The following is a 15282-nucleotide window of genomic DNA, read 5'->3' on the forward strand; positions in this document are numbered from 1 at the left end:
ACCTAGAAGGGTCAACAGAAAAGTTGTTTGTTATTTTTTTCTTTTTAAATGAGAAATCACAGGATGTGTGGATGTCAACAGGAATGATCCAAAAGACCGAGTCACACCAGAAGCCATAAGAGAGAGAAACTATTTGAGATACAAGATGAATTCTGTTAGTAATAAAGACAAAAATATGGCAGATGATGTTGTAGTTTACTGCCCATCGTCACAACTGACGTAAATCCAAGCTTTCAGTTAGAGGTTAGTGAAAAAACTTTATATATATATATATATTTTAAATATGTAACCTATTACATATATATACATATGTGTATACACATACACATATATATATATAAGACTGAGAAGCTGGGGTATTAGAAAAATTCTGTATACAGTCAGTGAACTCTCCCAGAATTCTGAAACAGAAGTTTTGGAGAAAATTTAGTGAAGCTGTACGCCTGTAATCCCAGCTACTCAGAAGTCTGAGGTAGAAGCTAGGGTTCAATCCCCACTAATACGTGCACACACACAAACACAGAGACAGAGAGAGAGAGAAGAAGAAAAAAAAAGTGACAGTGAGTTGGGAACCAAATGCACTAAATGTCAGCCTCTGCCTGGAGGAATGGCACCTGAGCCAGAGAATCCCCAACACACCGGGCAGCTTGCTCTACTTCTGGGCACTTGTAGCTACAGGAAACTTTTTGCTTATTCTGAATGAAATTCTATCATTTTAAAACTCCCAGATTGCTCCTAGCTCAGTCTCTAGAACTATTCGTGATAAGGCTAATCCCTCAGACACTTAAGGTAGTTTTGGAAGCAACAAAGACAGTTCTAGTGTTCCTTTTTCTAGGGACAACACTGTCAGGCCTCTCAAGCATTCCTTATCCAACATTGTTTCCAGGGCTTTCATTATCTTGGTTGCTCTCTTCTGGATATATTTGATTTATTGATTCACTTGGGGTGACAAAGTCAGTTTATGATCTTCTGACTTCCCTTCTACTGTTCAAATCTATGGTAATTAATAAACATTTTACTTTGCCAAGGTGGGTGGGGGTAACATTGTTACTGAGAGACAGCAAAATATCATATACTTGTCACACAGAGTTGTTTCTCCTCTCCAGCTGCAGCCTAAAGTAATTCTGCTAACTCACAATTAACATAAAGGCAATGGAACTACTGAGGAGAAAGAACATTACAGTTGGGCAGTCAGCTACTCAGGACAGGGGGAAGGAGGATCACAAATTCAAGGCCAGCCTTGGCAACTTGGCCAGATCCCATCTATAAATAAATAAATAGGTAGATAGATAGACAGAAAGTACAGGGATATATATAGTTCAATGCTAGAGGGTCTCTGGGTTCAATACCCAGTACTGGGATGGGGGGAACGTTACAGTGTCACTATTTCTTACACAGGGCAGAAAGGATTATGAACTAGCACATCAGAGGAGTACTTACAAGAATATCAGTATTTTCAAAATAATTCCTCCAGTATGGTCTGATTTTCCTCTGTCCACCAATGTCCCATACATTCAGTTTAAAACCCTGTGATTGTACACTTTTGATGTTAAAACCCTGAAACAGAGACAAAAACACCAAGTTTTATTAATTTTGATGATATTACATTTAATAGTTTGTCTGTGGAGATGCATGCACATGAGCTGGGGCTTAAACCCAGGGTCTCAAGCATACTAGACACATGTTCTACCACTGAATTATACCCTTAGCACCTAGGATTATTTAAAACATTTATTCAGGCCAGGCTTGGTGGTGCATGCTTGTAATTCCAACTACTTGGGAGGCTGAGGCAGGAGGATTGCAAGTTTGAGGCCAGACTGGACAATTAGGGAGAGGCTATATCAAAATAAGAAACAAAAAGGGATACAGCTCAGTGATAGAATGTTCTTGGGTTCAACCCCAGTACCAATAAAACAAAAACCAAAGCAAACCAAAACCCCCCACAAAATCAACTTAAGTACTCTGCCAGATATGATAGTTTTTTTCTCCAGATGAGATACTGTTAATACTGAAAATGGTTACGGTAATGTGAAAGAAAACATATTTATACATGCTTATTTCACTCAGGTTGTGGAATCAGGGCTAAAAATGTCAGGGCTAACATGATATTTTCTATAATAGAAAAAAATGGCTGGCGGTATAGCTTAGAGATACAGTGTTTGCCTCATATGCATGAGGTTCTGGGCTCCATACCCAGAATAACATGCGCGCGCGTGCACACACACACACACACACACAAAACACACAAGCTGAAGACCTATGATCAACAGAGACCACATCCCCCTGCTGAGTGCTCAGGATGGTAAATTTAACAGGGCATTATATATAAAACTAACATAAAACCAGAAGCTTACTCTAAAAACATCAGGAAAGAACAAATGCTAAGTTTAAAAAGAGACAACAGCTACAAATCTGGAGATTAGACTAAGTATAACTCAAAATAATCTATTTTGTCAAATGGATTAACCAGGAAAAAGAGTGAGCTGAAATGAGGACACTGGGGGAAACCGGTTTCCTAAGTGGGGTGTGGGTGCAGTGGGGAGGTGAGGCCTCCTGGGACAGCATGTCCAACCTCTGAAGTGGGGCCCCAACTACAGGGAGGGAAACGACAAGCAGATAGGCGCTCATTTGCAACTGCATTTTAATGGGTATCTCTGATGAACCTAAAAACAAAGTATTCATTTTTTAGGACAGTTACTCAAGGTGAGCAAATTGGGGACAAGCAGAATGGCCAGCTGGGAGTTAGCGTGGATGGAAACAAATTAATAAGACCTTTGGGGTTCAGAGAGAAGGCATTTCATGAGCAAGAATTAAAACAAAAACAAAAACAAAACTTCTTGAAAAAATGATACAGGGAGGGGCTGGGGCTGTAGCCCAGTGGCAGAGCACTTGCCTAGTGCATGTGAGGAACTGGGTTTGATCCTCAGCACCTAATAAAAATACATAAATCAAATAAAGGCATGCTGTCCATCTATAAAAGATACAGGGAAACAAAGATTTGAAAAAAATCCAAGCAGCAATTCACTACTGAAGAAGAGACATTTCATCCAGAATAACTGGAGTTCAGTGGGCCTGGGGAAGCCTCCATAAACATTCGCCTCATCTGGCAGCTTGCCAATACTACTGCCTAGCACAGAAGGCACAGTGCCATCGTACAGGATCACTGCCACCAATTCCCACTGAGGAATAGCCACTAGAGGATAACCAGGGATGATACTGACTATTGCTCCTTTAAAATGCCAATGACTGAATAAACTAGAAGTTTAAAAACTCTAAAGGGAAATGTTTAAGCTCATCATGAGTAGCAGCTACATTGCGACTCACTGACAAAATGACTTTTGTGCGTTTAAAAATTCTACACTCAACAATGATATTAAACATCAAGCCCAGGAATATCAAATCCTTTCTAAAATGAAGCAGGGAACAGGTAACAGTAAATCTTGGAATTTGACTGTACTTAACAACTGCCTTAAATTGTATACCATCGGACCCAACAAATCTACTAGGAATTTATCCTAAGGAAATAATAACGAATGGGTACAAACATATGGAGATGTGAATTACATATATAAACAACATAGAAAGATATTATTACTTTGTTATAAACAACATAGAAAGATATTATTACTTTGTTATAAACAACATAGAAAGATATTATTACTTTGTTACTAAGTGAAAAATATAAAATAGTGTATTCTGTATGAGCGGCTTTTTATTTTTATTTTTAAAATATTTTTTGCCACTTTTTATTTTTAAAATATATGTATATTGGATATACATATATATGTATGTGTACACACACACACACACACACACACACACACACACATTCATAAGAAAAACCCAAACATTAAAATTGAACGAATACAATCCTGTGTTAACAGTGGTTACATTTGGGCATTGTGATTTCTAGTTTCCTAATGTAATTTATTTATACATTCTAAATTTATTATAATAGCCTAATGTTAAACAAGGATACCATAAGTTTCTTTTTAAAGAATAAACATCAAACCTTGACATGTTGTAATAACAGAGTCACCTATACACCCAAACAAAGCCTAAAGGTTAGAATTGGAACTTTGGGTTCATAATTTTGAGTTCATTACTGTTTGCAGAATGGAAGTCTTTTTAGTGCTCTTGAGAAATACAGTCTAGTGCTAGTACTAACATAGCTGTTCTTTTTCTGGCAGAAATCCTGACACACTAATATGTGTTTTCAGCCCTTCTAGGCTAGACTGCTGTAATTTGCTCCTCCTTGGGCTATACATTAAATTTGTTCAAAAGCTGTAAAATTGTTCATTTGGTAGCAGTTAAAATGACTTTTCTGCAAAAAGTTGTGCATCACTAAGATTCATATACCATGAAATACATCAGCACTGCCATTCAAACCTAAAGTCACGGTCTTATCACAGTACAATGGTAGAAAATGCTGGTTTTGGTTAAAAAAAAAAATCTCTAATGTTCAAACACTTTGAAGTGACTAAGCCCAGTGGGCTGTCCCTATCAGTTTGGCCCAAAGTTAAGTTTTCTCAGGATTTCTTATGGGGAATGAGGCCCAAAGAAGCCTATTAATGTCTTTCCAATCAGGACTTGTCTTATACCTCCCTCTGTGAGCAACACCACTGCCTTATCCTTTGTGTTTTTCTTGCTTAGGAAAAAATAAGATTGTTCAGGTTGGACTTAAATTGGTTTTTAAAATTTAAATTTTTTTTTCTTTTTGGTACTGAGGATTGAACCCAGGGGTGCCTAACCACTGAACAACATCCCCAGCCCTTCCAGCCCTCTCCCTCCATTTATTTTTTGGTACCAGGGATTGAACTAAGGGGCACTCAACCACTGAGCCACATCCCTAGCCCTATTGTGTATTTTATTTAGAGACAGGGCCTCATTGAGTTGCTTAGTGCCTCGCAGTTACTGAGGCTGGCTTTGGACTTGCAATCCTCCTATCTCAGCCTCCAGAACCACTGGGATTACAGACAGGTGTGTACCACCGCACTTGGCTTCCTTTTTTTTTAAATATTTTTTTTTAGCTATAGATGGACACAATACCTTTATTTTATTTACTTATTTTTATGTGGTGCTGAGGATTGAACCCAGTGCTTCACATGTGCTAGGCAAGTGCTCTACCACTGAGCTACAACCCTAACCCCTTTTTGTATTTTATTTAGAGACAGGGTCTTGTTTAGTTGCTAAGTGCCTCACTAAGTTTCTGAGGCTGGCTTTGAAGTCACGATCCTCATGTGTGCCATGGCATCCAAACAATTTTTTTTATTATTTTTGTATGTAATACTGGAGATTAAACCCACAGGTACTCTACCACTGAACTTTATTCTCAGTCCTTTTAATTTTTTTTTTTTTTTTTTTTTAATATTTATTTTTTAGTTTTCGGCAGACACAACATCTTTGTTTTTGTATGTGGTGCTGAGGATCGAACCCGGGCAGCACGCATGCCAGGCGAGCACGCTGCCACTTGAGCTACATCTCCAGCCCCTTAATTTTTTTTTTTATTTGTTGATTTTTATGTGGTGCTGAGGATCGAACCCAGTGCCTCATGCATGCTAGGCAAGCTCTCTACCCCTGAGTCACAACCCCAGTCCTAATTTATTTTTATTTTGAGACAGGTTCTTGTTAAATTTCCAGAGTTGGTCTCCAACCTGCCATCTTCCTGTCTCAGTTTACCAAGTAGTTGGGAGTATAGGCATGCACCAATAAACCTGGCTTTGTTTTTTATTTTAAAAATTGATACATATTGTCTGAAAAACACACACTAAAATAGCAACAGTGGGTTTTTCCTCAGAATATTCTTTAGTATTTTATATGTTCTTTGCATTTTCTTCATGTACTAATAATCTGAATAAAGCTTTGTTTTTATAATTTTAATGGCTGGGGATATAGCTCAGTTGGTAGAGTGCTTGCTTTGCATGCACAAGGCCCTGGGTTTGATCCCCAATACCCCAAAACATAAAAATAAAAATAAAAAAGGCTGGGCTTGGCACAGTGGTGCATCCCTATAATCCCAGAGATCTGGGCAGATGAGGCAAGAGGACTGCAAGTTTAAAGACAGTCTCAGCAATTTAGCAAGATCCTGTCTCAAATAAAAAATAAAAAGGGCTGGGGATGTAGCTAAGTGGTTATACCTCTGGGTTTAATCCCTGGTACCAAAAAAAAAAAAAGGGTGTGTGTGTGTGTGCTAGGGACTTAGCTCAGTGGAAGAGCATGTGCCTATGAGGTGTGAGGCACTAGGTTCAATCTCCAGTACCACAAAGGGGAAAAAAAAAAAAAATATATAAGGCTCAGAGTGCAGTTGAGTGGTAGAGTGCTTGCCTAACATGTTTGAAGGTTCTGGGTTTAATCCCCAGGATGAGGAAAAAGAAAAAATGCATATATAATATATATAATCACTTATATCTGAAATAATTTATTATCTTGATACAAAAAATATGTATATATACATATATATGTATATACGTTTAGAATTGTGGTAGAATATACATAATATAAAATATGTTTTCTTAACTATTTTAAAGTATACAGGTGATTGCCATTAGGTACACTCACAAGGTGTACATCCATCCATAGAACTGTTTTCATCTTGCAAAACTGACTTTGTATCCATTAAACAAAACTTCCCATTCCCTCTGCCCAGCTTCAGTAATTGCCAGTCTACTTTCCATCTCTATGAATTGCACTGCTCTATGCATGGCATGTCTTCATATAATGTATAAAATGTGATTATTTTTAGACCAAATAGACTCTGCTCAGAAACAACCCTTGGAAGTGGCCAAAACTATATTTCTCATTTTGTCTCTCCCACTGCTACTGTCATTTTCCTTGTGTCACATGGCACCTGGAACCAAGGAAGTGCTCACCTGCGTAGGGGTGATGTGGCTGATGTCTTCAGATGCAAGCTGCTTCAGCAGAGTGGTCTTGCCAGCATTATCCAAGCCCAGGAGAAGAATTCTCACCTCCTGGTCTGGCGCACTTTTCAACTTGCGCAAAATGGAGAGTAAGCCCTTAAACAACCATGAAGGAGACAGATTATTTTGGGGGCAGTAACTTTGATATTACAGCATATCAGAATGACTTCTCCTTATAAGTTCTTGGTTATGGAGAGCTTATATTACTACTTTCCACTCTAATGCATGTCTTATTTCTGCTCGTACTATTAATCCAGTTTAGCAATCACCCCAAATCTTGTGGAAGTGTGAACTACTACCCCACCTGTGTTCCTAAAGCTCTTCACACTCATCATATCAGATTAGGTAACTGATTTTTGTATTTTTCTCCTTTTCTATAGTGAAGTTTTTAGTGGGTAAGGATGATAACTTCTGTCTCCCACAATGCCTGGCACTTATTAGATACCAGATAACAGTTGTTCAAGTAAATAGAATCATCTACCCAAAGTTAATGCAAGATTTTAAGGCACCACACAAAGGTTGTTTGAAATTGTAGCCAGACTCCTCTGTGTTTAAGACTCGACCTAGGGCTGGGGATGTGGCTCAAGCGGTAGCGCGCTCGCCTGGCATGTGTGTGGCCCGGGTTTGATCCTCAGCACCACATACAAGCAAAGATGTTATGTCCGCTGAAAACTAAAAAATAAATATTAAAATTCTCTCTCTCTCTCTCTCTTAAAAAAAAAAAAAGACTCGACCTATTACAGTTCATGTTTAAGACTTCTTCATTCAAAATACTCAATAATCATCTAATTTTAGGTACACAGTATTGATTATCTGTTTTTTGGATGATAAATCTGATACAACAGAGAAGTTAGGCAATAGGGAACTGTAAAAGGCATTCATGATGCAAAAAACATCAAAATTTAACCAGGGTTGTTTTTGTTTTCTTGGTGCTGGGGACCAAACTCAGAGACTCACATATGCTAGGCAAGTACTCTACCACTGAGCTACACTTACAAACTTAAGCCATGTTGTTTTTTAGCCAAGACAAATTTTGTAAGATAGTTATTTGTTCCATCCTATATCTGACAATCTTGTTCTAATGAGGCATGGCTACAACAAGAATCAAAGGATCCAAGAGTTTAAAGAGCATACAATCTAATCTCTCCGCCAGAGTAGAAATTCCTTCAAGCTGAGTCTTAGAATTACATAAAATGGTTGTATTTATCATCCGCATTGCACTAGGCAATAATTCAAACCAGTTTGTTCACTAAGATCAAATAATACTTCCATGAAAATAATTCTCAACAATTAGGTCTTTGGACAATGATATGCAAATATGCATAATTGTCAAGAACTCCTTTCTGCCTCAGAGACTCTTTGTTTACCACTCTGGTATTGTATTTGCACTGACCTGCTAAGGACATTAACCTCTGTATGCCTCAAATTTTTTTTCCAGCAATGAATAGGAAGGTTTAGTCTAAGACAGACATATTTTATGCCAAAAGATTTAGGAGAGACTGCATAGATTTCAAACAAAGATAGGCATAACCTTTTGTTAAAGGCAGGATTTTTTTTTTTTTTTCTCTCAGTACTTGGGATTGAGTCCTGGGTCTTGCATATGCTAGGGAAGTGCTTTACTATTGAGCTACATCCCCAGTGCCCTTTTTTATCTTCTTGTTTTTCTTTTGTTTTTATCTCATCTGGCCTTGAATACTTTGACACCATTCCATCTTAATATTATATTTATGCCAGGCACAGTGGAGCATGCCCATAATCCCAGTGATTTGGGAGGCTGAGGCAGGAGGTTTGCAAGTTCAAAGTCAGCCTTAGCAACTTAGAGAGGCCTTAAGCAACTTAGTGAGACCAGGGTACAGTGGCCCATACCTATAATCCCAGAGGCTGAGGCAGGAGGATCACAAGTTCAAAGCCAGCCTCAGCAAAAGTGAGGTGCTAAGTAACTTGGTGAGACCCTATCTCTAAATAAAATACAGAAAGGAGGGGCTGAGGATATAGCTTAGTTGGTAGAGTGCTTGCTTTGCATGCACAAGGCCCGGGGTTCAATCCCCAGCACCACACACACCACAAACATACTACACCCCCCCATACACACCCACACACCACACCCACACAAATAGAATACAGAAAGGACTAGGAATGTGGGTCAGTTTTTGAGTGCCCCTGAGTTCAATCCCCAGTACCCAAAATAAATAAATTAATTTAATTAAATAATAATAAATAAATAAATATTTTAAAAAGGGCTGGGGATGTGGCTCAGTGGTTAAGTGCCCCTGAGTAAAATCCTGGGACCCCCTTCCTCCAAAAAATATATTTATAAGATGTCTCCTGGGTTTCTATTAGCTATATTGCAATCACTCATTTATAATACCACCTTTCAGAACAGTTAAAATTATAATTCTGAGAACCTTAGGGAACTGGTGTTATAAAAAGGCTAAGAACAGGGAAAACACATCATACTGCTTATCCTGAGTTCCAAAATGGATGTGAAAAGAAAGGGTCTCATTACCTCTTTTTAAAAAAAATTTTTGTTTTTAGTTGTCAATGGACCTTTATTTTATTTATTTATATGAAGTATTGAGAATGGAACCCAGGATCTTGTGTGCTAGACAAGTACTCTACCACTGAGCCGCAACCCTAGCCCTTATTAGCACTCATTATAAATTCTAAAACAGGAAATTTATCAAATTAATACATTAAATGACATACAGGCAAAGTTCTCATGCATTATCTATTAGTGTAGAAATTGTGAAGGAAGGTCCATTGCTTATAAAATATTATTAAGTTTAATGTTTTGGGCTTTTCATCATGCATCTCTTTAAAAAAATACTAAAAATACTGCCGTCTACAGGCTGAGACCTTTCATACACACATTATATTTGAAATTAAATAATTAAGAGAAAAACAATTTTTATTCATCATAAAAGGAAAGAAGAGAAACAAAGTACAGATAACAAAGGAATCATTCTAACTATACATAAATTTGACTAATCTAATGGTATAGAACACAGTACTTCTACATTTCTTTCTTTTTTTTTTTTTTTAGATGTTGATGGACCTTTATTTTATTCATTTATTTATATGTAGTGCTGAGAATTGAACCCAGAGCCTCACACATGCCAGGCGAGTACTCTCCCACTGAGCCCCAGCCCCAGCCCCAGTAGTTCTACATTTCTAATGAGTAATCTTCCTTATTAGGAAACAATAATGTCAGATGCTTCATCTTTAAGTGAAATTACATAGAAATGGAAAGTTCAGCTAATATTTTCTTCCAGCAAAATGATAAATGGCATCTCCAGAATGGCCTAGGGAAGACAAGTGCAAATGCTACACAGAATCATATTAACCCAACCAGCAAGGACAGGGGATCCTGGGATTATGGGGTTTGCTAAACAGGGAAGAGGATATTTATAGATATCAGGGTTCTGCCTGAAAGGTACATCTTAAGCTGATTTAAGAGGCTGGATGAAAGACAGAGTAAGTGTATTCTATGCTCCTATCTGTTGTGCCATAGTTTATTTTAAATGTTAAATGAAGAAACAACATTAGAAGTTAAATTTATGATGGAGCTGAGTTGCACAGTATAAATACAACAACAAAATTAATTTTTAAAATATATTTTTGGCTCAAATAGCCATTCATGTCAATTACCATTAACATCCACATTGTGCCTCAAGCATACAGTGAGCAAAACAGGGATGATCTTTATGTAGGATTAACCTTCCTATGACATTAAATAAAACTAATAAGAAACAAGAACTTCAGCTAATGGTATGTATATGTTATCAGCATGTGTGTATGTAAGTTCTCTGCACTCTGGTGGACAAAAGTGATCTGACTCACCCACAAAACATTTAAACAAACTTTTCTGCCAGTAAATCATAAATAGATGTGCTACTGATGACAGACATTTTATCTGCTTCAAAATCAGCTTAAACTCAACTCCTGGCACAGGCTTGGCATACTGATCTAAATGATACAAATTAGGTCATTGAAAGAAACCAATGTGGTGGAGGGGGAGAGGAATTTTTTGGTATATGAAAATATATAGGGGCTGGGGTTGAGGCTCAGTGGTAAAGAACTTGCCTAGCACATGTGAGGCACTGGGTTTGATCCTCAGCACCATACAAAAATAAATAAATAAAGGTATTGTTGTTCATGTATAAATATATATATATATATATAGATAGATAGATATATCTCCAGAATGGCCTAGGGAAGACAAGTGCCAATGCTATACAGAATCATATTAACCCAACCAGCAAGGACATACATATGTGTGTGTGTGTGTGTGTGTGTGTGTGTGTACACACACACACACACATATATATATATAGTTGTAAGGAGAGGCTAAAATTTAAATATATTAAAACTACTAAGTGAAGTGTCAAATAATACACTCCCCATAACTAGCTTAAATGGAACTGTCATTTCTTTTTACTTCTTTAAACCTTTAAACAGAACTATTGCCAGGTACAGTGGCAAATATCTGTAACTCTAACCATTTGGGGGCTGAGGCAGGAGGATTCTAAGTTGGAGACTAGCCTCAGAAACTTAGCAAGACCCTGTCTCAAAGTAAAAAAATGAAAAAGGCTGAGCATGTAGCTTAGTGGTAAAGAGCCCCTGAATTCAATCCCTAGTACCAGAAAACAAATAAATAAAAAACATTGTGGGCTTTAGAGTTTCAGACCATATTCAGCTTCCTTGTGTAAGTAACTGTGGGCACAATTCCATCCAGTAAATGGGAACAATACTTACACCTCAAGAAAAATGTTACAAGGACTAAATCAATAACAGATGTAAAGCATGATGCATAGCAGTCATTCAAAACAATAAAACAATGTGGGGCTGGGGATGTGGCTCAAGTGGTAACACGCTCACCTGGCATGCACGGGGGGCTGGATTCGATCCTCAGCACCACATAAAAATAAAATAAAGATGTTGTGTCCACCAAAAAACTAAAAAATAAATATTAAAAAATTCTCTCTTTAAAAAAATAAAAAATAACACATTTTGTGTGTTTGTCTATATATATATATTTTTTTTTAACTATATAAATTTTGTGTGGTACTGGGGATGGTATGGCCATGCACATACTGAGCATTGCTCTACCACTGAGCCCCAGCCCCTACATTTTTGTAAATCCAGGAGAGGTCTATCACTGGGCTAGGTCCCCAACTCATTTTATTTTGAGACAGGGTCTCACTAAGTTGCCCAGGTTAGCCCTGAGCCTGTGATCCCCCTGTAAGTAGCTGGGTTTACATGTGTGTGTCACTGTGTTGGTGTATTATTTACTGAACATTTTCTGACCAGAAAACATGAATACTGTTGGGAACAATTGTCAAGTGTTAAACATGCTTGGTTACTACCATATGTAGAAAGTATGTGTGTAAAAAGTACTTCATAAATAATTACTGAATTTAGTTATATATTAAATAACTGTTGTTAATTATGTGCCAAAATTAATCATCTTAATATTTCATCAAGAACATGGTGTCAGGGTTGAGGTGGTGCAAGTCTGTAATCCCAGTGCCTGAGACAGGAGGACCACAAATTTGAGGCTAGTCTGGGTAATTTTGCAAGACCCTGTCTCAAAGGCTGGGAATGTACCTCAGTGTAGAGCACCATTGGGTTCAATCCCCAGTACCACAAAAAAAAAAAGAACTTGGTGTCATAAGGCAGGGGTAAAACAGCTGACCCTAAATGTTCAGAGAAATTCATAATGATTTTTTGTTGCCCTAATTCAAATAAAAAAATATATTAGTCATAGCTGAAGTTTTTAAAACAAAGAAACAAAAGCCTAGTGCTCACTCTTCAGTTGTACAGTTAATTATAGGGGCTCATGGATACGACTTGACACACTTTATCATACCACTGACCATTTAAATTCAGTGTTCCACTTCCATTTCTTTTTTTTTTAACATTTATTTTTTAGTTGTAGGTGGACACAATATCTTTATTTCATTTGTATGTGGTGCTGAGGATCAAACCCAGTGCCTCGCATGTGCTAGGTGAGCACTCTACCACTGAGCAAGCCATAACCCCAGCCCTCCACTTCCATTTCTAACAATAGCTCACATTTTTGGATGGGGGGAAAATGTTTTAGGAAACAGATAAAGAACCCAGAATAATTTGCCTTAATTTCTTTCTTTCTTTAAAAAAACAAAACAAAACATTTTTAGTTGTAGATACACACACTATACCTTTATTTTATATATTTTTTAAATGTTTATGTGGTGCTGAGGATTGAACCCAGTGCCTCATATGTGCTAGGCAAGCACTCTACCACTGAGCTACTGCCCCAGTCCTGTCCTAATTTCTTATTGTTCATTTTAAGGAAAAAAAAAATCTGTTTTGATCATTAAAAAAATCACATAGGACAATTGTATATAACAGTGTTACATATACACTGTCATTTTGGTGTACACAGTGCCAGTTTGCACCTGGAAACATGAGGAGTGGTTAATTTATTGAGGCTTATAATTATAAATTAAGCAATCATGAAATTATACAGTGCACTTAATTGATAAACAAAACTGGGTAAAGTTAGCCAATTTTCATGTTTCTCATCTATAATGACAAATCTCATTCTCTGTTGTTTTTGCATGCCTTTTTAATTTCAATTTTAGTTATTTTCTATGTAAATATTTATGTTTGCACTCATTTGTTGGGATAAACTTAGCCTTAAATGGACAGCTCATGTATAAACAATTAATAGAAAGAAAACACTTGAAAAAATCTGTTCAGCCTGAGGTTAAAAAAACTGCTTATGTAGCAAGTGTGAAATGTGATTGGCAATCTCAGATCAAATAATTCTACTTCTTTAACAATCTGACAATGTAAAAATCAATAGAAGTTTCTTTTCTGTCAAAATTTACTCGTTGGAGTAAATCTGACCAACGACATGCATTTTTCTCTGCTGGACATCTAGATTTTCATTCACAAATCAACAGAAGTTATTCCCCATTTTAAAAAGTCATAAGAAGGGACTACAGGATAGGATAAGGCAATAACTATAACTGGGTCTTTGCAGTTGGTAAGTCAACCTATCTGCTTTAAAATCATATTTTTCTTTCACTAGCTCTAAAAGCACACAATTTCATTTTTGTTCTTTCTACTTAACTGCACAAAAGTCAATAAGAAACTGAGTGTCAATGGTCAAATCAGTCACATATTGTGATTTACAATGAGAAAGTTTAATTTTAGCTGACAGAGAAAAGGTTCGTCCCATTTAGTTTAGCGACCCCAAACTGGGATTAAGACCTTTGATCCTGGTGTGGTCAAATGCAAAAGGGGATTGCAACAGGTTTCAAAGGAAATGCTAAGAACTAGGCAGCTAATTCGCCTCTACCAACACGGATTAAGCATAGAACGAAAAATGGGTCATCATCAACAACCAGACCTTGCAGAACTCTCAGCAAATAAATAATTTGGGTCTGCAGACATTGAGACGTCGTAAAAATCTACCAAGCATCCTTTCCAAGAGACACCTCTTTGTGTCCAGGGACCTAATCCCTCCCCGCCTCATCCAGCGACCCGCGCAACGCAAGGAAGAGGAGAGCTAGGCTACCCTCTCCCTTGATGCCGCCGGGGTGATCTCAAAGACCGTAGCGGGCCCTTCTCCCCGCTTCTGGCTGGGCCCCATGTGGACCCCATTATCTTGCGGCGCGGGGAGGCCAATTCCCCGGAAGATCTAAGCCTGCGTGAGGAGACAGCTCTTCGCAGTTCTCGGATCCATCTTCAGCCCTATCCCCAGACTAATGATGGAGCTCAGGTCATCCACGCATTCGGCCAGCCCCTTCCCCTAGCCTAGGACCCATCGCAAACCCCGCCTTCCTCCCCAGACCCAGGCCTCCCTCCAGGGCCCACCCTCGGGGCTCCCCGCCGCCCCCGAAACCAATCCAGAACCCAGACCACAGGCTGAGCGCCATCCCATTCCCTCCTCGGATTTAAACGCAGTGCCCCGCCCTGGATCTGGGGACCGGAGGGAGGCGACCCGCCGGCTCTAGAGGGGCTCGGGCCCCTACACTCACCATCCTCCCGCCGAGTCCCTCCTCCTCCTCCTCCGCCTCCTCCTCCTCCTCCTGCCTCCCCCGTTACCAGGGGCAACTGCTACGGCACCGCCCCCGACGTCCCTCGCACGCACAGCGGAGGAGAAAAGCAGCGGTATGGGGCGGGGTCCAACTTCGCTTTCTCCAAAGTGCGCAAGCGCGCCGAAGTGCCGGCTCACTGCGCAGGCGGGCGGTGGTGCTGCTGAAGGCTTAGTCTGGCAGGCTGAGACCCGTGGAAGAAGAAAACTCGCCCACGTGGCTGGCGGGAGCCTCCCGGCCTGTGATTGGTCACGAAGGGGGACGTAGGGGCGGGAGAG

General features: G+C 38.8%; 1 protein-coding gene across 1 annotated transcript in view; it reads right to left on the bottom strand.

The window, feature by feature from the left end:
• Arl3 (ARF like GTPase 3) overlaps positions 1-15017 on the bottom strand; it is a 40882-nt gene extending 25865 nt beyond the window's left edge. The window contains exons 1-3 of the mRNA XM_076834809.1: positions 14948-15017; positions 6870-7013; positions 1441-1557 (exon numbers count right to left, since the gene is read on the bottom strand). Coding sequence (XP_076690924.1) covers positions 1441-1557; positions 6870-7013; positions 14948-14950 — 264 coding nt within the window. The 5' untranslated portion in view covers positions 14951-15017. The remainder of the gene's footprint in view (positions 1-1440; positions 1558-6869; positions 7014-14947) is intronic.
• Between the last annotated feature and the right edge of the window lie 265 nt (positions 15018-15282).

The sequence above is a fragment of the Callospermophilus lateralis genome, chromosome 15, assembly GCF_048772815.1.
Source record: "Callospermophilus lateralis isolate mCalLat2 chromosome 15, mCalLat2.hap1, whole genome shotgun sequence".
Taxonomy (NCBI): Eukaryota; Metazoa; Chordata; class Mammalia; order Rodentia; family Sciuridae; genus Callospermophilus; species Callospermophilus lateralis.